Here is a 23945-nt window from a genome sequence, read left to right on the forward strand (position 1 = left end):
CAGGTTTGATTCTGAGGAGTCTGCAAGTTAAAGAAGCTACATTTGTTTGGGTGATGTAAAGATGATGCTGTGTAGTTGTCTCTTTAATGAGGAGATTCAGCAAGATTAGTTTATATGGTTTAGTTTATTTTTTTTTATTATTGTGTCATACATACATCCATATGCCCATACCGTATGGGCTTACATGACACTATAAATTAAAAATGTTCCCAGATCAGAGTGCACTAGGTAAGCTATATTCATTGTCAAGAAACAAAAAGAAAAAGCAAGAAGTCAAACTAATTGTAGGTATCCACTGAATGAAGCCGTAGCTTGACGCTCCCAGAACTCCTCTCTTGTGTAATTTTCATCCAAAAAATCCACAGGACCAAATGATCAAAGTTTAAATGTTTACTTAAACATAAATAAACAAAAAAAAGATACAGGTTAGTCCAAAACTATGCAAAAAGAGAGATGAGGAGAGAGAGGTCAAAAGACTGTGTGGCTCCACTCTCTACTAGCCCGAACTGAGCCCAATTAAGTCCAGAAGCCCCTCCCCCTCCCAGATCCAATGAACAAAAAGTATTACATGCATCCATAAATTTAACATGATGAGCAATAAGGCTCCTACACTAATTAAACAGAATATCCTGTCTTCTTTTCCAAGATTTTAAAAGAAAATTAGCAAGTTTAAACACATCAAACTTAAACAGCCGTTTCAGTTTCTGCACATCTGTCCGCCCCAATATTTCAGATTTTACTTCATGAAACAATAATTCTCTTAAATCATCTGATTTTGTACAATGCAAAAGAAAATGGGACTCTGTTTCAACTTCATCCAACTCACACATCTCATAAAGTTTGTTTTCTACTGGAAGATTTTTGAATCGACCAACTTCAATATATATATATATATATATATATATATATATAAAAACATTGATGTGCTATATAACCCGTCATGTGATCATCTGTCGTTTTGGTTTTGTCTTTTATGTTGTTTGTTTGTTTGTCTCATATGCCTTTATTGGCCTGGTGTTCAAACAGTGTGTGAGTGCATTATTTCTTGCCTTTTCTATCTCTTTCCTCCTTATACCATGTCGCTCTCTCTCTGTGACTTGCTTTTGATCAGATGTAGTAAGTACTGGATATTTCTCCAAAGGCTGGATTGGAAGGATCTCTCTGTCACACAAGGAGAACCCCTTTATTTGATGGAGTGTTGTTACTTTATTATTTTTGAGAGAATGGAGTCTTCAGTCATTCAGTTTTTGTGGCTTTGTGTGTTAGTTTTGTTTTGTCATGGTTTTTAAGTTTGGGGAGGAGTCTGATGGCTCTGTTGTCTAGCTGGCCTGACTGTCTATCTACAATCTCTGTAGTGTCCACTTCATGTAGCTGCTACTCCAGTAACATGATGTCTTTGTTTTTGATGTGACAATCTAACACATTTTAGCAATAACCACAAACTACCTCTGGTTGTCAAGCTGGCAGACGGACACACTTTTCCCAAGACGCTTCTGTGTAGACGTCAGGATAAGATGAAGCACTGTCCAGATGTATGCCTGTCTGAAAATAAACAAGTTAGAGTTAAAAGAAAGGACACTATGGGTGTCTGAAGTTTAACATATGTTAGAATGAAACATGAACCACCAGACCTGAACACATGATGGAGAGTTGAAGGGTTAATAGTGATCATAAAACCTGATGGTATATCTGTAACATACTATTAAGAGCATGTTTTCATTGTTCAGGATCAGCTGATTAGTGTTGATCTTGCTGCTCCTTTCACTCATGTTATCTTTTCTACATTTAGAAGACTATTGCTCTTTGGATTTCTGGAACCTGCTCGCATAAACCAATCAAGGGAATTAAATAGATTGTGTTTCACATTTGAGCAGCTGGATGTCAGGCAGTCTTGATAGTGTTTAATAGAGGGAATCACCCACATGGTGAAAAAAATGAATCAGGTCACTGAATGACACAGTTTTAGCCGATACTGCTCTATTTAGAGGACTCTCATGGGGGGATAAAACGGAAGAGTGCAAGAGGAAGGAGGTTGAAAAAGGGAGAATTAAGAAAGTAAAGGAAAAATACAAAGGGAATAATTAATAATAAGGGATGTGTTGGAATTTCTGTAAATGGGGGGGGGGGGGGGGGCGTCGCTGCAGTTTTTACACCGCACACAGTGACAGCTCTGCAATCTGAACATCAGTCACTATTTCTGACATTTTGGTGTTGCACTGCAATGTCTAGTCAAGTCAAGCTGAGGCTTTCTGAGCAGCTTGATGTCACAGCTGGGAGGTTAAATGAGGTTTGGAGAGACCTCTGGTGCCTAAACCTGCACATGCATGCTGGACTGAGGGCAGCCCTTTTGGCTGGCGTCCATATAAACAAACCACAGAGTATTTAAGGAGCGCAGACAAACTAGATCTAATGTCTGACCTGGGTTAACCTGGAATAATCACTCCTGAACTCTCAGTGAAACTTTACAGGACAAGTCGGCAGCATAACGACTCATTTCTATAAATAGTGTTTTAACATTAATTGCATTCTTAAATGGTGCCAACACAATTATGTGACACAGTTTCACATCCTGAGTTAATTCAGCAATGCTAATTACATATAAGCCAAGTCTAAAATGACAGATATCAAACAACATGGTCAGTGAGTTGTATTTCAGCTGCTACTGCCCTCTGTTGGTAAAACCAGCTCATGGGTAATGTAAGAAAAGCCTTTCAGACTATTACGTACGACTTGTCTGTTCTTATGTGTATAAAGATTATTAACTACATTGATCATTGTTTAGTATTTTAAATGTATAGTTTTGGCATGATAACAGCGTAGTAAAACACTAAAAATGCCTGGTAATGAAAATGTCATTTGAGGCACAGCCAATCAGATTTTTTTTTTTTTACACTATATCTCAAACTCACGGAGTTGTAAATATCAATAAAGACTTTGGTTCAGTGGCAGCCTGTAGCAGCAGCTTATGTAACTGATGTACTCTACCTAAGTCTTCAAGTATTAAGGGGTCAAAGGTTAAAGTCAGGATTAGGGCTAAATGTGGCATTCTTGAACAGCTATGTGTTCAATCAGATGTGATAGCTGGTGGTCATTCTGTCACCTCACAGTGACAACATGGGAAATGTAGTGAAACAGATCTGCATGAAAAGATGAACAAGGAAACTAAAATGCTGTGTCATGTTTGTAGTATTCAAGAGACAAAGCTTCTTCTGGAGTCATCTCTGCTGCTCTGACTGACAGCACACAGGTGCTCTGACACGCAGCGTCCAATGAGGATCCGGTCATGTGAGAGCTTGTTTGACCGCAGCTGACATCGTTGGAAATAGTTACCTGCTCTGCTTACTGAGATGAGTTTGTTTTTGGAGGGGGGTATGGTAAGTCATTCACAAAGAGCGCCTTGCAGTGGGCCAAAGCGACAGGGTCAGCACACCACTTGGCCAGTGACACCTGCTAACACATCCAAGTGTTGTAACAACTGTCAGAACCCAAACAGGCGCGAACACTACTCTATAAAGAGCACATTCGAGCCCCAGCTGCCCCCAGGACACGTGTATTAAAACTGTTACTGTGTAGACTCCTAGTTCTCACTTTCAGTTGTCTCAACTCGGCATGCTGTCACTTTAGAGCAGGTCTAATCACCAAGACGTAAACAATTTTATCTGTGGCTGAAGAATGTGAAACTGACATTTCAAAAACTATTACTAAACTGTTACTATACTATTTATGGTTGCATATAAGACTAACTGATCAAAGTGTAATGTATAGTATTTATTTAACTTTATTTGGGGAAATTTTCTTTCATAAACCAACCATTACCATTATGCCTGCATGTGTTTTTTTTTGCACACGTACCCTGAGCACTGCACTGTAGTTGAGCTAGTGCTACACCAATGTTGTTGGTATAAGAGTATCCTGATTAAAACAAGTTTTGTGTATGACACGCTAATATTGTTGGAAATAATCCATAAACTGGAACAAAAGTATAAATGAAAAAAAAAAAAAAAACATACTAACCCAACTCTCCTTTAGGTAATTAAGGAGAATCTGCTTCTGTGAGGCCATTATCATGATTTACAACTACCTTAAATCATAGGATTAGGGTTAGCCCTAACCCAACTCTTATGCTCTCTTCTGGACTTTTATTATCATTTTATTTTTTATTAGTTTCTTTTGTTTTACAGTTCGAGTGTGGGGTTTTGGTACATTCTTTCCCACACCACTAATGTTCACACTCATTTCTGTATCTACCTACTATGGATGTTTTGGTTCAAATGTGCTGTTGTGCCATCTAATTGCAACGTGAACATGCATCCAAGAAAAATCAATAAAAATAATTTTGAAAGGGTTAACCCTAACCCTAACTTCAACAGGATTATTGGTAGATAATCTGGATTTTTGTCTATAAATTAACTCTAATTGATTTGTTTTTACGGTGTCATTGAATATTGTGTCATCAGACAATAAGAAAAAGACTGGCCTAAAAAACACATTTCTTGCTACAATCCCTGACAGAGTGACTCATATTTATTATCTTTAAACAACACAACTCTTAATGTGGTAAGAACCCAATGGGTTCAATTTGTCATACCTCATTCTGTAACAGAGGGACAGTGAAGGGTCCTTCAGTCATTGAGGGATTTTTAGGAGAGTGCAGATTTTGTGTTTTTCTCTGAACTCTTGAATATCATCTACAACTAACTGTATTAGAAACATTTCAGTAGCTGGCAAAGTGACATAAACAAATGAACATACAAAGAAGTATTTTAAGTTTGTTTTATATCACACAACTTATGTAAAGGATTAGAGTGTGTAATATGACTAATGACACTGAACTAGTCATATGACACTGAAGTAATGTGACTTTAAGTTTTAGGAAGCGGAGAGACTTCATTGTAGATAAAGAAGTGATCTAATCTTTACCTGTCTCCAGACCTTCTCTTTAAATCACCAGAGTAAAAAAAAAAAAAGATCTGATTCAATCTGACCTTATCTGACTTCACAAAGCAACTCAGGAGGAATGCTTTTAACAGAGAACAGTGCGATCATGGCTTGATAGTTTTGGACCTTTTGACGGCTGATCCACAGCCCTGATCAGGTGTAATGGTGACTGATGGTACCCACAATGCTTTGGTTCACAGGCAGGACCAGACTAGAGAGGGTTTAAAAAGCAACTAAAATTACAAACTGGCATCAGATAAATTTAGAGACGCAACACAAAAATACGTCTGACACGATGGTGTAGCTGTCTTCTGTAAATACATATGTAATGTATGACTCTACTTCAACCTCTGACTAAAAAGAGTGCTGGGTTATAAACGTTACACAAATTGAATAAATTTCCACCTCAGACATTAGCATGAGTGAAGAGACAAATATGAAGATTTCAGTATGTTAGCAGAATGACAAACTGTTTATGTACAAAGAATGTCATGAGGAATCATTCAAGAAGCAAACAGGCCTACAAGAATATGTTTTGTATGTTAAGAAAAAAAGTGTATTTGTTTCCATTGTGGCACATTATTTTGTTGAGCTATACATTAGATGTTACTGAAAAGCTGATAAGGACATTGGTTTTGTTTATAAATTAAATTAAGTCTAATTAGGGAAAAGAGGAACATTGTTCCTTTTGAGTTGCTGGAAAGAGTTAAAAGATTTCTGGTTATATGACTGACAAAATATAAATGTGATTATTGATCATCTTATCTACTGACTCCCATCCTAAAAGCATAAACACAACAGGGTTTAATTGTAGTAAGAATAATCATTAGATGCCTATAAATGATATTATAAAATCTCCAGGTGATCAGATCGCAGCTCATTATACCCACAATGACTTTGAAATGATTTCTGTGAGGAGGACGTCCCTCCGTCGGTGGATTGAGGGAGGGGTCTAACCGGAGAGAGGTCTGTGTATGGCTGATTTTCACCAACGCTTCCAAAACAAAAACCCACAAGTCAGGACAATCGGTGACAAAAACAACGGCCCGCTTACCTTAAATGAATAAAATATAAATAATACAAATAAATAATAACATTTATGAACGTAACCTTTAAAAAATAAGTAGTCATTTGCTGCATTTGCTCTTCACATGGTTACCCAATAATACGTTTTTTTTAATTAAGAAACATTAATATGCATTTAAAATTAAGAATATACACTGCACAGTTAAATTATGCCCCTCCCTCCTTCAATCATTTAACCGCGCCAATGTTGCCATTCACTCTCTCACTCCCTCCCTCACTCACTCTCCCTCCCTCACTGATTCTCCCTCCCTCCCTCACTCTGTCATCTATTTCACTCCCCCCCCCCTCTTGTGCACGTGCGCTTTATAGTACAACTCATCCCTTCATCTCCTCCCTCACTCACTCACTCTTTCACTCTCCCCCTCCCTTACTCCTTCCTCGTATTCACTCGTTCAATCCTTCCTCTCTCCCTAACACACTAATTCACCCACACGTAACCACAGACACAAACAATCATCCTCAACTCACTGTGGGGGGGGGGACCAGATGGGATAATATTTCCCTTGATCAATTTTAAATAATTTTCTTGATCTGCATTAATCATAAGTACAATAAACTAAAAACACTGGAGTAAAATGAATCTGATATTTTATAATGTTTTGATGAGTATCCCACCAGTGATGAGAAGGGGACCACCTCTCTAACAAAGTGAACGCCTGTCCAGTCTTCTGCACCCGTGAAGTGAATGAGGACAGCGATTTGCTTATTATGCAAAAATGAGTGCCAAATAAGTGAGATAAGCATGCCATAAAAGTCGGGGGAAAGCCCTGCTCCAGTGTCTGTGACTTTCATATAGGAATCAAAATGGCGTTGCACGGAGGGACAAACAGACTTGACAATACAATAAGAAAGAATGCAGGAGGAGTAGATTAAACTTTGTTATTATGGAGGTTTATGTTGCTAAAGATGGGCAACATGGACCCTTGCAGTACTGAGGAAAAGCCAAATGTCAAAGCTGTTATTGACTGAGCTGTGATGCGCCAGTTCCTGAACAATAGAAAAGCCATCCCTGCGCCCTATATTGCAGGACTCTGGTTTCAGATTAACCCCCCCCCCACCCCCCACCCCACCCTCCCATGCAGCTGGACTCACACCTGGACACACATCAAACACCTAAATCCCTATCCGACCCAAGATGATCAATATTTTGAGCCATAATCAGAATCCTTGATCTTTGGAGGTGTTGGCAACTTTCCTGACAATGGAGCGCAAGTGGCGACTGCCATAGTGACACTTAGAAGCAATCCGCTCCAAAAAGAAGTAAACACATCAAACCTAACCACCGAATTAAACATCTATAAATCCATACTGTCGTCCCGAGTGTCACCTGTGACTTATATATCTTGACATTTAATTTAAACGTGGTTTAACACTAAATAATCTCATCCACGTCACTCAAAGTCAATGGCCGGACTGTGTTAGTTGAGAAAATGTATCGATGTATTAAAAGCAAAAACGGATATCTACATCCGCGGAACAGCTTCCATCCGTTTGAGCATAGATGAGATTTCGTTACACATGGGGTGATTTGGCCACAGGGTCCGTCTGTTTGGGTCAATTTAATGCGAAATGTGCAAAATTGTTCACAGTATGCGCTACTTCCAGTAGGTTTTCCGGGAATAAAAGTTGTTCGGCTGCGCGGATGGAGACAAACAAGTGCGTCTCCATGAAGCCCGATGTCTCCACTATCAGCCCGGGAGGTTCTGTTCATCGGTTCTGCTTCGTAGTGTTTATATTTGTCAGATGTTGGAGGATGAAGAAACACAAACGGGACGGCGCCAGTTCCATGGAGTCCGTTAGATCAGCTGCTGGCAGTTGGTATCCTCAATCACGTCCGCAGATAGGCTTCATAGCTTCACCGAGGCGCCTGTGGAATAAGACACTTAAGAGATCCGGCAAAACTGACACGCTTTCTGTCCGGACAATTACAGCAACATTTTTTTCTACCCCAAAAGCAGAAATTGTGGTGTTGTCTTTGAGTGGAAAGCTTTATTTGCGCTTGTGCCATCTTTATATTTCTCTTTCCTGACACTCCTCTGCACCAGCTGAGTCGGGTGGCGTTACACCTCCTAGACTTTTTTTTCTCCCTGCACAACTTGTTGTTAAAAGGTGACCATGGCAGAGACATCGGCAGCTCCTGCCAAAGCTAAAAAGGCAGCCAAGCCGAAGAAACCTGCTTCACATCCCAAGTACTCGGAGATGATTGTAGCAGCGATCGTTCACGACGGGGGCCGGAGTGGAGCGTCCCGTCAGTCCATTCAGAAGTACGTGAGGAAGAACTACAAGGTGGGTGACAACGTCGACGTGCAGATCAAACTATCCCTGAAGAGGATGGTGGCAAGCGGTGTGCTTCGCCACACCAAAGGCATCGGTGCGTCCGGATCATTCAGGCTGGCCAAACCAGAGGACTCCAAGAAACCAGTAAAGGTGACAGCAGCAGCAGCAGCCAAACCAAAGAAGGCTGCGAAGCCCTCCAAAGCCAAGAAGGTGGCTAAGCCTAAGAAGGTGACAAAGACGCCCGAAAAAAACAAGAAGGCAGCTCCAAAGAAAGCAAAAAAGGTCGCAAAGAAGCCGGTAGCAGCTTCAGCAAAAAAAACACCGAAGAAAACAAAGGCAGCCAAGCCAAAACCAAAGCCAAAGCCAAAACAAGCCAAGGCAGCCAAGCCCAAGGCAAAGCCGACCAAGAAGGCAGCGAAACCAGCAAAAAAGAAGTAAAAGGACAATATCATAAAGTCACTGTAAATACTTATGGAAATGTTTTCGTATATGTATTATTTTTGTAAGGTCTAATGCAAACTTGCTGATTTTACCAAGTTGTTTCTTCATTGCACTATTGCCTATAGATGCTGTAGAGATTCTTGTGGGCGTTGTATTTCGCGTTAATAATGCTGTTCATTTCATTCTGATCCTTGGATACATGTTGGCTGAAAAGGACAAAAAATATATACTGTACAACTTCTGAATAGTAATTGTTAATGCACGAGGTCATACTGAAACTACAAAGTGTGTCCTTGTGGAGCCCGTGGACTGTGGACGTCAGCAAGACTTTCCAAAAGGCTCTGTCATCAAGCTCTATTCTGTATATTTTCTCATATTCATACAACTCATAATATGGAGGAAAAACACCATTGTGTTTGTTCACTTTAAAAGACTGTTTATACTGATATTAATAAACCATTGTCTTCTTACTGTTGCCGTGAACTTATTATGCGCATTTTACACGTGCGTGCAATTCTTTAAGTGGACGGAATTATTTAATTATTTATTATACATCAATAAAAAAAACAAGCCTGAAGTTATCAATTATAAAGTCAATTTACCCTGTTTTCTGCAGTGTTCAATATCAGGCATGTGAATCTGTTTAGGATGCTTAAAACTGAAGCTGCACAAAGATGTTGAAACCCTCATGTAGAAGCTCTGATGAGGAGATGTTGTGGAGATGCTGGACATGAAGCATGGACATGCAGCATGCTCTAGGATGACTGCAAATTAATTTACCGGGAATCAGACCATTAAATGGACACTACAAACAAAAACAAAAAAAATACACCATCAGGTTGTTTGTAAGACGGTCATTATGATACTAAATACCATTGTATGAATTGTCTCATTATTTTCTTTATGACAGACAATAAAGGCATGTAGGACTCTTGGTGTTAACGGAAAAAAAACTGAAATTGTTTTGAGATATATGGGACACAATAAAGGTAACTGCACTTATGAGAAGAGATATTTAGAAATTTCAGAATGCCAAAGAAAATGTCAAATCTTATCAACTGAAGGACATTTTCAGTAATGACTTGAACTCTTCGTTTTCAGTAGATATGGAACATGAAATTAAACTCCCAACACCCACTTTTCTCAGTGTCTTTAGCACAGCTACGCGGACACACCCAGTGGTCATTGTCCTGGCTCTCACCTGATATACGACACTGCCATCTAGTGGTGTTTAGCAGGAACTCCTCACCCCTTAAACGTGTATTAGAATGAGATGGCATCAGTCTGGGGACACACGGGGGAAAAAAAAAGTCAAGATTACACACAAGTTCTCCTCTACACACTACTAGTTATCTTTAAAGAAAAGGGTGGAATCATTTCACTCACCGTGTTAAACCGCTTTGAGCTTGATGATAAAAGCGAAGCTCCCAGACTTGCCTTCACAGGCAGTTCTTACATTTTATGATGCTGGGTACAAAAGGGTAATAAAAGTGGTGTTGCTTTAACTCAATCAAACATGAGTTTCGACAGCAGAGTTAAATGTTAACTTTGCAACCTATTACTTATCAGGTGCATAATTTATCCAACAGTAAGGCATTTATAAGTGTTGCTGACGTCATTTAGAGGCATACAGAATGTGCCACAAAGATTCAAACAAAATGTAAGGTCAGGTCTCTGCACTCAAAATAAGACTAGTCAGAAAAAAACCATTATAACACATTATGAAACTACAAGCAAACTACATAAAAAGGACCTACAACTTGACACAACAGTCTTGACTTACAGCACAACATTCAAGACACACACATCTCATCACAACATCCATAACATCTTTTGAGAAAAGTCCCCAAACAGTCTGGTCTGTCTTTATTTAATAAGAAAGCCACCATGTTTTAAAAGTCACTTAAATGTATTCTGCAGAAGAAAAACAGCAGGTCCCCAGCTGAATAGAGCAAAGAAACAGACATCAACATGACAGAGTGCACCTGACAACTGCACAGTGTCAGGTGTGTGTAGATAGAAAAGAAGAAAAGATTAACTGCTGATTTCAGCCTCAATCAAAATTAATTTCATTTAATTTGATAGCAGACGAACTGAACGCCATTCGGCCAGATTTCTTATTTTCTTATTTCTTAGCTTCCTTTTTAAAGTTGAGTTCTTGCAGTTTCGTCAACAAGCATATTCATGCACATTTGCTCCCCACTGTTGCCAACACGTGCAGGCCTCCCTCCTAAACCCCTTAAAATGTTTAATTTGTAGGTAAGCATGCAACAAGAACCCCTTGCTGCTAGAGCTATTTGGCAAATCGGATATTAATTTCTTGTTTTTGTTGAGATCAAAAGGAAGAATTGTTCGGAGCTCCAGCAAGAGATTAGCCAGTCAGGATTTTTTGCTTTTTTATTATTTCTTTGCTTCTTTTCTTTGGTTCTTCAGTTTACTCAATTTGGCATGTCAGTAATGTTAAGCTTGGGAAATAAAACATTCATATAAAAGCTCTCCAATCTGAGCATTAACACATGACAGATAATGGAGGGGGATAGTAATGATATCAGTATTTCCTCCCCTCTGTTAAAGCACCTGTTTGGACATGAGCAGTTCTTCATGTATCTATGCACCGAGCGCAGACAAGCTACCTCCTAACAAGCCTGGTTGGACATAAGGCAGATAAAGCTGGGCACAGCAGCATGGGGATTAATATGAGCAGTAGCTTCCATTTGCCCTTGGACTATTGCGATCGACTGACTCAGAGGGCTGGACCAAGTGAAGAAGTCAGACACTGAGTAGGGAAGAGATGACAAGAGTTTCCTGGGTAAAAAAATAGAAGGATGCAGACTAGGTTCAGTTCTGACAGTGGTGGTTCTGGGACTGGTCTCGGAGGTTTGGTCTTGATGGATGGAGCGTCAGGTTTAACAGCAGGTGGTTGCTTGTTGATGTTCATTTCACTCTGACAACAGCTCTGTAGAAAGCAAAGCCCAGAACTGCTACCACAGCTGAGCCCAACGCCACTCTCAGCCAGAATGATGTGCTGCTCATGTCTGAACCCTTCAGGTGTCTGGAGATCGGAGGAGAAAAGTGGTTAAGGTTCTAATATAAAAGCAACATACACCACCACAAGTTCCTTAGATCTCTATCTTTCAATCACTCACTGTTTTAACAATATTCCCCTCTGACTAATCCTCATATTTCCTTGCAATATACCAAATCAGACTGCAGCAGCTCTTTGCTCTCCAGTTTATTTTCTGTTTTTTTATGATTCTTTGTTGAGCAGACTAAAGAGTAAAATGAGTTTAACTGAATCAATATTGGATTATGGTACAGTTTAGCCATAACAAGCAGGGCTCTATAGGGACAGAAGAAACAGCCCTGACATTTTTTGCCCCTCACACTAAATCTTTTGATCTACCAGTACACCATCTTTGCAGCCCCTTTAAATACTGCACTATTCCCCCAAACCACCACAAGTCGTAGGCAACATGGACGAGAGCATCAGTGGTAACTCACTCTCTGGACTGACCTCCAGGTGATCAGAGGCTCAAGTAGAAGCTTTTATCATTTGTATTATCTAATAACTTGGAGGTTTACTTGAAGTATTCATTCTTTAATTCACAAGCAAAGTACTCCAGCTATGTGCTGAGCAACCTGCTGGGGTCTTGACACAGATCTTCAACATCTCCCTGTCGCGAACTATCATACAACACTGCTTCATGTCAGCCATCACTATCCCTTTTCCTAAAAGTCTGCCTTTAAGGACTGGGAATTTAACTACAGACCAGGGATAATGATGTGGTTCGAGAGAATACCTTTCTCATCATCCACATCAGTTTGCCTACAGAGCTAAACGGTCCACTGAGGATTAATTGACTTTGAACACCAGGGGAGCTACGTGAGACTGAAATCTCAGACATTTTGGTCATCAAGATTCTTAACCAAAGCATCTCCTTTGCCACCTGCACCTGTATCAAATCACCCACAGTGTTAAACTTGGCCCTCACATCTCCTCTTTTATCGACTTAAAGGCTTTATATGCGTTTTCTTGATCCAGCAGATGTCGCCCTTGAGCACCAGCATGAAACCAAAACAACTCGTGCTGCATTGTTGTGTTAGCATGCTAATGCTAGTGATCTTTATTATGCTCGTATCTTCACACTGCATGTAAATTTACCTGAAATGAGTGTGATCTAGAAACACAGTTAAGCAGTGAGTACAGTATGTTATTCTTCTTTTCTCTAGTCCCTCAATTAAACAACTTTTATACACGAGGGGAGGAGTCAGCCGGCCGTCCTGGCAATGTAAACAAAGTGAAGATAGGACTCTGAAAACTCTGAAAAATCAAGTGTGAAAAATCACATATAAAGCCTTTAAGCACTCGTGCACTGCAAGGCTGTGTGTCGAGTCCACTTCTCTACACCCTATAGATCTATGACTGCATCCCGACCGACTAGTCCAACCCAATTATTTAATCTGCAGATGCACTGAACAGCAATCATATGCAATGTTGATTTTTTTCAATGTCCTGTGATTTTAGGATGTATTTTCACTAAATGAGTTAGACTCCAAATTCTGTTGTGTGCAGTTTATAACGGCAATAAAAACATTCTGACTCTCTGTTTTTACTTTAGAGCAGCAGTTTGTCAGTGTGGAACGTACGGGTACATAGCTGTCCAGGCAAGCCTGTTGTAGATGGTTTTGCTGGTGGAGTCGAGGAACAGGCTGGAGAAGGGCAGCGGAGGAGGCAGTCGGTGTTTATAACAGAACTCAGCAGGAGTCATCCCGTGGAACTGCTTAGCTTCAGGAAGGTCCACTTTGGAGGCGACCAGCACACATGGGATGTTGCTCTCCATGTAGTGTTGCTAAGTAAGAGATGAGACATGGAGGGAAGTTTTTAAGCTGAAAGAGAAGGGAATCTCCCTGATTTGAAACAGGGTCCAAAATATCTTCTATTTTCATCAACTAAAATGATGTGCAATTTTAGTCAGTGACTAATTTTCTAAATTAAATCAATAACAAATGACTAATATCTGACTAAATATAAAGGACATAATTAGAAAATGCCTCACCCAAGCTCTGCTTCCCCCACCCTCTTTTTAAGATCTCCATACTTTCCTCTGTCTTTCTATTTTCTCTTGACCATTAATTTTTATGTGTAACGTTTGCGGCGGGAATAGTTGCATTTTTTTTGTGTGGGGGCCTCTAAGGGCAAGTTGGTAGAGTATACTATGTACTATCAAACGTTGTCACTACTCTGCATTGAGTCTGGGTCTATTGGAGGTGACAATGCTTTGTGGGCTGGGACGACCTTGTGGCAGGGTAGAGAAGATACAGAATTTCTACGTGTGGCTCTGATGTGTGCTGAGAGCTACCATGGAGGGTTGTGACTAATCGAACAAAACACCAGTGAAGGTAGGTTAACCACTTCACAACCTGGAATCCTTTTTGTGCCCAAGCTAACATGTTAATTGGATTCATCTCTAAGAATTTCTGGAATTGAAGGAAATAAATTGTTTCAGTTCAGACCCTGAACTGAGCACCATAAAATGACAGGCAATCAGAAAGAGAATAAAAAGTCTGCCCTTTTTGTGAGAAATAATTATAAAAGCAGTAGTTTGCAATTCACAATGCAAACTAGTTGTGAACTATAAACATTGTAAAGTAGAAACCTAAAGGCAAACCTGAAAAAGACTTAATGAACCCTTTAATTATCATTTATTTTTATAATATGCTTCATGAACTTTACATGTGACTGACCTTGTAAATGCTGGCACAATAGTCAAAGGAATGAGGGTCACTGGCATCATACATGAGACAGGCAACATCACAGGAAGCGTCAGACGCCTTCAGGAACTCCACCTCCACATCTACCTCATTGAGCTGCATGGGGAGAGGAGGAGTGTGAATCAGGACTTAGTCAGGGTCAGAGGACAAGGGTCAGTATTTAAATCAAGATGGGGGCTACTTACAATAAGGTACTTCTCCTGGTTGCTGACCTTAACAGTGTTTATGGCATAGGGAGAAAAGGCACTGCTGGAATTTTCCTTATTCTGCAGAAGACAAGAGAAAGAGAAAAAACAGTCTTCCCCCGAGCATCAACGCTCTTGATAAAATCTTATCATTGTTTAATAATGCAACATTCAGCTCCAGACGAGCAGATGGTGGCTCACCACAATGTTGCGGCCGACAAAGGCCTGGAGAAAGGCTGTCTTGCCTGTCCCCCGCGGTCCAATCACCTTGCACAGAAACACAGACCGCTGTGTCTGGCATTTCTCCAGGTCCGCCTCTTTCTCCCGTGTTACTGCACACACAGATAAGCAGAAACACAAACTATCAAAACAATGCACAAACACACATGGCTGCCATTCAGCTGTACCACATCAAATTGTAACATGTAATCTTTAATTTTCTGTTTGAGATTTTTACATCTTTATATTGCTAGGTGAAGTTATAAACAATCAATGAATGAGTGGACATTACATGTGAGTAGGTCATTTTACTACAGCATGAGATGTGAGGCTGACAGCAATAAAATCCCAGAATCAACCTGTCAAACTAACCAGTTTATCTACATGTTATCAAACGAGCCATTGTGTCAGTTTATCTACATGTTATCAAACCAGCCTGTGCTCACCTGGTCCTTCATGCGCATGTGATCATTTTTAATTTTTAGGAAACAGCATTTGTACTGACATGTTTACACAAATTTGAGGCTTCTACATGATCAGGCATATAAATAAGTCGGACTAAACTATAAGATGATGGAAAATGATTGGAAAATAAGACCCAAGTTTTTTAAAACAACTAGGGACTTATAAAAATGTTACATGGAGGTTAAGGAAATAGATTTCATGTATTTTACAAGACAAAAGTTAGATTTTGTACTGAGTAACTTAAGCCTGAGACAACAAAGTGACCTCTAGTGGCAGTTTATAGAATTACAACCAAGTTTTGTAAATAATGCTAATGCACAATCACATTACAAATATAATAGCATGGAGGAAATGGTCATCCAGTTTGTATCGGTCACCACTACACAACAGTTTTTAACCCAGAGAAAAAGAGTACAGCACAAAATAATACATAACAACTTTGATAAGGAAGAAACAATAAATGTAAAGATGAAGAAAAAAAAAGGGATCCCAACTACTGATGAGAGAAAAGCTTTTGATTAGTCTTCGCGTTCTGACAATAAAAATACGTTTTCACCAAATCAAGAGGTTTATTTAAGATACCAGATTCGGGGCACAAATCTATACTGTTAGACTAAGAATGGTTTTCTATGGAAATATGGTTGCAATTTTCTTTTGCATGGTAAAGAATAAATGAACAACGTCAATGTGAAAGGTTGATTCTGCTCCATAAATCAGTGGGAATAGAAACCTAGAAAGAAGTCCCATTGTGAAACAATCTGTTGCTTTCTGCTTTCAGACATCTACAGCACAGTCAACTAAAAATTGCTCACCTCTGGCACGGTGACAGAATGTGTGATTAGCAGCAGTGAGACATATTACATCACACTTCCCAATCTTTTCAAAGCTCACACTCACTAACTGTCCTCAGTCTGCCATGAGTTCACAAACAGTTAATCAGCACAGAGCAACACAGAGGTAGTAGCTCCGTTATCATAACACTGAGTAATCATTATCATTCTAGTCAAAAGAGAAAAATGATGATTATGTTTCAAGAGTGAACTACATATCAGAGCGTGCATGCTTAAATGTGTTGACAGACGTGCAGTCCACATATTCACAATTCAAGTTGAACTTTCCCTTCACATCTCAAGGACAAATGCTTATGTATGTAAATCTACTAGAACAGGATTAAGACGAGTAATCCTCCTACACTGCTCAACTATGAGACTGCTAATTACGTTTTCAAAGAGAATGTTTAGTATGCTCCGCGGGGAGATAATGTCAACCTTTCTAATTCATATGCTAGTTGTTGGGATTGCCTACAATGAAGCGTTAATCAGGCACACACCTGTGATCGCTGCAGTCTGTGACTCCTGCTCAGTGAGGATTGGGTAGCCTAGGTATCCTAGGTGCTCCAGGCAACGGTGAATGTCAAGGTATGCAGAAAGCCTGCATGCAAAGGGATTGACAAACATGTGATCTTGTGCACACAAAAGGAAAGGTAGTGCATGTTAACAAAACCATAAAATGGTTATGAATCAAAAGAGACACTTACGTCCACTGACAAAGGAAGCCGTGATTAGAGATGTAGCCCTCGTCTGTGGTGGGGACGGTCATGTAGACCTCTGCACCCCATGGCATATAAGGACACACACAGAACAGGTTCTTTAGCTCTGTCGGTGACAGGGCAGAGTCTTTGTCCTAGGACAGAAAACAGGTCATTTTAAAAACACATAGAAACCCCTCAATTATGATGCATTACATTTAGAAAGCTGACAGATAATCAGTGCGTTCTCCTTGTATGAACAGATGATCAAATTGTTGAGGAATGGTACTTACCTCATCATACTTGTCAAACAGTCTCTGGAGGAACTGGTGACCAAACTGATTGAGCTCTGTGGTGCAGCTGACAGGGACTCGTAGTCTGAAGAAGAATTCAACAATGAGACATTCCTGACTAGTGTTTACAAACACAACACAGACAAAAGCCCTGTTTGAGTGGAACTAGTGTTACTTGATTAAGAGGAAAACAAACAAAGCATGCCTTTCATTCAGAACAATCTCATAGGATAAGCCATGTTTGTGCTTAACTCTGATTGCCCCAGACAGGACTAGATTCTGTGGAACATTTGCCTCAAACTTAACTAAAAGTAGTCTACATGGACTAACTGTTGAACCTGGTCACAGGAAAATAAATGTTCCTTATAGCATGCAGCGATCTCCCATGTTATCAATGTGAGATTTCACTTTTCTGATGGATTTGAGCTCTCTTTTTGGAAATCTGTCTCTATGCTATGAAGCAAGTGGAGCCCTCCTGAGCCTGCACAAACTACACTGTAAAAAAGAAAAAGCTTTCTTGTAATGCAAGCCCACATTCCACTATTCTCAAACAGGAAAGAAGCAGAAACAAAAGAACAACAAAAGTAATATGACACCAATCACATATGGCAGGTTACATAACATTTTTTTATGTTTTGAGGATTGATGTGGCAGATATCCACAGCATTAGGATTATAGATGACATAAGCAACGGTTCTATAGCACTAGAGGTACACCGGTAAAACAAGAACCTTGCAATGGGGCAATAAATCCAAACAGAAACACACAAGATAAAGTCCCAGAAATAAGACCATAGGGAATACAGAAATGATGTTTACTACACAAACCTTTTAAAAATCAGCAAGTTGTAATACTTTAACATTTTACACCTGGTTTGATGGATCGAGTAAAAAAAATAGTTAGACGGCATACTCAGGGTAAAGGAAGTCATCAGTCAGCTCAAGGTTGTCGTCATAACCAAACTTCCTGAGGATTGTCCATGTGGTTTCATGTCTCCCCCTCTGGATAAATAATGTATTAAGAAACAAGAAACCTGCAAAAGAATACACAATGCATGTCCATTAGTCGAGAGGGTCGCCTTGCAACAACAACAACACGGTGTAAAGTTGCATGATGATGTCACTCATGACTGATTTGTCTTTTACCATTCAGGGTCAGGCCGTTATCCTGCACGCCATCACTGGTGTTCTTCCAAACTACCGTCTTCACGTCGTCTAAGGCTTGAGGTGCCAGAGGATTCCCAAAGCAAGATTTCTAAACGTAAAGACAAGTGCATTTTATAGTAAACTAAATAGTTAAAAAATAACAGAAAACGTGAAGTGAAGTTGGGGTGGCAGTAGCTCAGTCTGTAAGGACTTGGGTTGGGAATCGGAGGGTCACTGGTTCACGTCCCGGCACGGACAAAGTCTGGAAGTTGGTCTGGTAGCTGGAGAGGTGTCAGTCCACTTCCTGAGCACTGCCGAGGTGCCCTTGAGCAAGGCACTGAACCCCAAAACTGCTCTGAAGCGCCCACTGTGGGCAACCTCTTCATTAGTGCATGTCCGTAGGATCCTGTATGTGCATGTCTGTGTAGCATGTTCACTAGACAGTGTGTAAAAAACTGAATTTCCCCTCCTGGGATTCATAAGATAAATTATTATTAAGTGGTACCTGAAAGCAGTTGAGTTCAGCGTCACTGAGAATACGGTCGTTGTCCTGGTCAGACACGTAGAATATTCTGCTGAGGGCTCGGACGCACAATGGTTTGAGCTAGTGAGGAAATAATGAAGGACAAAAATAGCAACATTAAACCAATCATTAGTAAGCATATATATTAATAAGTGTACTGGGACAGATGACAGGCTGACTCCACAGCTAGCAGCTGGTTTCCAAAAATGGCTGACCTGTTTGTCCTCAGGGTCGTAGAGAGGGGCAGTGGGGTGAAGAACTGCCTTCTGTGCATAGTAAAAGAGCTCCGAGATATTTTTCAGGTTCTTTGCAGAGCACTTAAAAAGCAAAAAGTAGAGTCAGATCAAGTGTCCATGCATAAATACTGCTGTGAAGTTTAACTGTTTATACGCATGTGTTTACAGGCTGTAGTGATTAGCACACAGGAGAAGTCTGTGATGAAGTTCACCTCAACACACGTCTCAATCTCAGAGAACTGGTTCATGATGGGAAGAATGGTTTCCATTGAGCTTCCACAGCGCAGATCAGACTTGTTTCCCACAAGGATGATGGGAACTCTGTTGTGAAAAATGAAGACTGTCAGTCTCCAAACATCGCTAACACAATAATACAAAACTGTTACAGAAGATATGAAGCAACTCAGCTGATTCAAAGAGTCTGTCCTGGAAATGTAACTGGGATATCATTCAGGGCAGCTTACTGAGAACAGGCTTGAATCAGAGGTGTGGACTCGAGTCAACAAAATCATAAGGATACAATTCAACTTGGCCTTTAACACCAATGACTTGTGACTTCACTTGGACACGAGCCTTATTACTCAAAAATACTTGAGATTTCAATGAGTGTATGTTATTTTAGGGCCGCATCTCTGTGGCGCAGAAAACACGAGCGGAATCACAGAATTTAATAATGAAAATGAAATTAACTGTAAACACTCAATAGCATGGCATTTGTCCTAAATGTGTGTTTTTGTTTTTTTCAATCTGGGTTTTTTCCTACCAACCGAAGTGTTTTTATAAAGGCAGCCGGTGGTGGCCTGGGCACTACTACCTTTAAAAATGTTAAGCTGAACAAATCTATATATTTATTTGGCATTTCTCAATTTCCTGATCTGATTAAATGATCTGTGACTTAAATCTGTGATCTGATCCAACGGAACAAATTTTAAAACATTGAATTCAGAAAACTTGAAATGGACAAAACGGAATCTGGAAAAAAATAAAACCGAGTCAGTCACATCTTTCCTTTTCTATTTTAAGAAGTAGTCTAAACAAAATCATTACAAAAGCAATCATGATGTGTGTTAGTTTAAAAGATTATGACTCTGTTAAGATGGCACTTCATTTGGTAAAAAGTGCTAATGACTTGTTTAGGACTTGAAATTCCAAGTTTAATACTTTAACTTGAGTCTGGACTTGCCTGTCTTTACTTGGGACTTGAGACCAAAAACTTAAGAGCGACTTGCAAAACAATGACTTAGTCCCACCTCTGGCTCAACTTCCTATTTAGTCAACATTTCCCATGCAGACAGTGGGATCAGGAGGAATGTTCATAGCTAATACATACTTGCTGCCTTTCTCTGCTTCTCCGTTAACTAGAGGGATCCATTTAGTTTTGATCTGAAAACAAAATGCACAGTGTAGCATAAGTTTCATTGTTTCTTTAATGCACTGAATGCTGGATGCATGTACAGTACAAGACAGAAAAACATCATGAAACAGGTTATTACCTTGTCTATCGTGTCCTCATTGGTGACATCATACACTACACAGACCACATTTGCCTGTGTGGGTGGGGAGAAAGATGAGGAGAAACATAAAGCACTTCATTGTTTAATACAAAACCCCTCATAGTGATTAAAGAAAAACACAAAAAGATGAACGAATCAACTGTGAAAGAAGAGAGATCTAGGAAAATCATTTGTAGAGAGGAAAGCTGTGAAAGATTATGGCTAGGATGTTTAGTGTGGGCTACACTGCTTTAATGTTGGGCCTCATAAATATATGATTTTATCTAAACAAACTTGTTACAAACCAAAGAAAGTTACGTTGTGTTAATGGCTCAATCCTTGAATTTTAAACAGGAGTGGCTTGCAAAAAGGGTCACTTATCTTTCAGAAAGGAGGATTTATTAGGCTGTTTATTGGTTGAGTGTGGTTCACTGACCTTGACAATTTCATCTCGGAGGACTTCATCACTCTGCTCTTTTTCTGTTAGGGTTAAAGACAAACATGAACAAATCTTCAAAATGAACACACAAACACACTGTCACATGTCTGACAGCTGGTGTCTTCATGTACAACAAGTTTTGAGACCAGTTAAACGACTAAAATGATGGCGTTGCTACATGTTAGCCTTCAGGTCATGTTACCTGTGTAGTCCACTATGTGTGTGGGCACCTTCTCTGGAGTCACGTCGGCGGGGATGGTGATCTCCTCAGCTCTGGAGGGAACCTGTCGGAGATTAGAGAGAACAGACAAACTCCCAACAGTCACTTCATCAGGCCACAGCTTGCACATTTCTGAGATGAAAACAAGCAAGGACACATTTTTTAAATTAAGAAATTCAAATAAAACTATACGTTTTATGTATTAGCCATTTAAAGTTTAAACATATAAATAGAACTCTCATCCATGTAATTTCCTGTAGCATCATACAAATGTCAGTTTTTTAGTTTTAAGGCATGAGTGTGCCTCAAAACTAAAATATGTTGCAATCAGAAAAAGGGTCATACACAAAGTACAAGCAAAGATATGGATGGCAGAGCAGGTCAATTTCAACATGATGAACAAACCCCCCCCCCCAAAAAAAAAAAAAAAACCTAAACTAAACTTCAACAATTCTAGAGATTTCTAAACTCGAGTGATCACATGTTGTAATCTTAACCAGATTATTGTATCTCAAAAAATCAGTTGCTCAACCTAACCCCAACAAAAGAAGTAAAGAAACAACTTAAAAGTCAAATTAAAAGACATGTTAACTAATGGTAACAACTGAGGCCTTTACATCTTAAAACAATGGCTTTATCTTATCCTACATGAAAATGTTGGCAGCAGTAGAAGTAAATAGTTTATCATAATGCAAAGTAAGCTGCAGAAGTGAAATGTAAATTTCAATATTCTTGCACACGGAGAGCACCAGCACCAGCAGAGAAACGACAACAGTAGAATAAACAAAGCCATCATAAGCTTAAAGCTGTTTTCATGAGTTGAGCATCCCTCAGTGAAAAATGGTGCTGAAGTAAAACCACAGCAGAGTTTTAGAGTTGTTACCTCCTCTGGAAACTCCTCTCCAACCAAAGACATGATCAGGGATGTCTTCCCCACCTTGGCTGTAGGAGGAAAAAAAAACGATGAAAGCAGATGGCAAAGATGGGCTACAATTCTACTTTTTGTGATAAAATGATGGCATTAGATGTTAAATCTACTATTAAGCAACTACTTTATAGAAATAAATGAAATGGTCTTCAGCAAAATGTTTCTTCGCCCCTAAATTAAGGAGACATAAATTGTGATATGAAGATAGATAGATAGATAGAATCTTTATTATCATTGTATACAAGGACACAGCGAAACTTTGTTAACAGCAATCCTAAACAGCAGCGTTTACAAAAACAAAAATATATTTGTGGTGATATAAAAGAGAAGTATGCAAAAAGTGGCCAGAGCAATTGCTGTTCAGTCAATGAATGATAATAATAATAAATAAATAGACAGTTGTGGTGACTGAAAGAGTATATACAGTTATTGTTTTGCAGTGACTGATTAATTAAACAAAAATAAATATAGAGATATGGTGCAAATAAGTGAAGTTATAGTGCAGTGAAAGAGTATATACAGTTATTATTGTGCAGTGACTGGATGAGTAAATAAACAGTTTTAGTGCAATGAATGAATAAATAAATAGACAGTTAAAGTGCAGTGACTGATAAATAGATAGACAATTGTAAAGCATTGAATTGATATCGATATATGACAGCATGTACGGTTATTGTCATAAACCTGAACCTAAACTTTCTATAAAAATGTTAAAGTTTCGCGTTATGTTAGACGTGTTGATATGTTAAACATTACTTTCCTTTTACTCCTTTTTCTCAGTCACAGCACTTTAACTGTTTATTTACTCATCCAGTCACTGCACAATAATAACTGTATATACTCTTTCACTGCACTATATCTCTATATTTATATTTGTTTGATTAATCAGTCACTGCAAAACAATAACTATATATATTTCAGTCACCACAACTGTCTATTTATTTATTATTATCATCATTAATTCACTGAACAGCAATTTCCCTGGCCACTTTTTGCATATTTCTCTTTAATATCACCACAAATATGTTTTTGTAAACACTGCTGTTTAGGATTGCTGCTAACAAAGTTTCGTTGTGTCCTTGTATACAATGATAATAAAGATTTGTTTCTATTCTATAAGGTGCCAAAAGTTATCTGATGGTAAAGTTCTGTTCAGATTGTTAACTGAAGCTGGAAAACATGAACATTTAGCTAACTAAAATGACAGTTTGTACATAATGGCCTCCAACTTGTAAAATGTTTAGTTTCCTTTAATGTCATGTTAAAGTTTTCTCAGTTAAATCGTTCATAGCTTAAAAGTTACTATGGTGAGTTAAGTTAGCATAGCGGAAATCTAAAAATCTTAAAGCTGTCAATTAAAAACACAATTTTATCAACTGGAACATAGCGAGTTGATAAATGTACATTTGTAAAACGTTTTGCCACCAGGAGTAACCACAGTGAACTACAAGTTAGTAGCTAGCTAAGTTAGCTACAACAGCTAATGTTTGCTATTTTTCTTAGCTTGTGTTTTGATGTAGGTGCGGATGACTTACGCTCCCCCAGTAACAGTATTCTGACGTCCTGTTTCATGTTTCCTCGCTGTTTGAAGAACAGTCCGACCCGCTGCTATGCTACAGGGACATTTATCTTTCATTTGACAGGCAAATTTCTAGCTAAAATAAAATGTGTACCTCAGCACAGCGTTCTGCACCCAAGGTGAAACCATGCTTTTCCGGTTCACAGAGGAGACGGTGAAATGGCGCCCTCTGCTGGCA

General features: G+C 39.3%; 2 protein-coding genes across 2 annotated transcripts; one reads left to right on the forward strand and one right to left on the reverse strand.

Moving 5' to 3' along the window:
* The first annotated feature begins 7887 nt into the window (after positions 1–7887).
* h1-0 (H1.0 linker histone) lies at positions 7888–9212 on the forward strand. Its single transcript, XM_020637579.3, has one exon. The coding sequence runs from the start codon at positions 8140–8142 to the stop codon at positions 8737–8739; it is 600 nt and encodes a 199-aa protein (XP_020493235.1). The 5' UTR covers positions 7888–8139; the 3' UTR covers positions 8740–9212.
* Positions 9213–10591: 1379 nt separating this feature from the next.
* rhot2 (ras homolog family member T2) lies at positions 10592–23907 on the reverse strand. The gene is made up of 19 exons (XM_020637578.3): positions 23724–23907; positions 22144–22202; positions 21243–21324; positions 21038–21081; positions 20602–20655; positions 20439–20491; positions 19321–19429; positions 19088–19189; positions 18855–18953; positions 18350–18458; positions 18117–18237; positions 17205–17289; positions 16921–17066; positions 16714–16814; positions 14901–15031; positions 14700–14780; positions 14488–14610; positions 13390–13592; positions 10592–11794 (listed from the first exon to the last, which is right to left on the reverse strand). The coding sequence occupies exons 1-19, from the start codon at positions 23758–23760 to the stop codon at positions 11677–11679; spliced, it is 1857 nt and encodes a 618-aa protein (XP_020493234.1). The 5' UTR covers positions 23761–23907; the 3' UTR covers positions 10592–11676.
* Positions 23908–23945: the final 38 nt, after the last annotated feature.

This window comes from Labrus bergylta, chromosome 21 (assembly GCF_963930695.1).
Source record: "Labrus bergylta chromosome 21, fLabBer1.1, whole genome shotgun sequence".
NCBI lineage: Eukaryota > Metazoa > Chordata > Actinopteri > Labriformes > Labridae > Labrus > Labrus bergylta.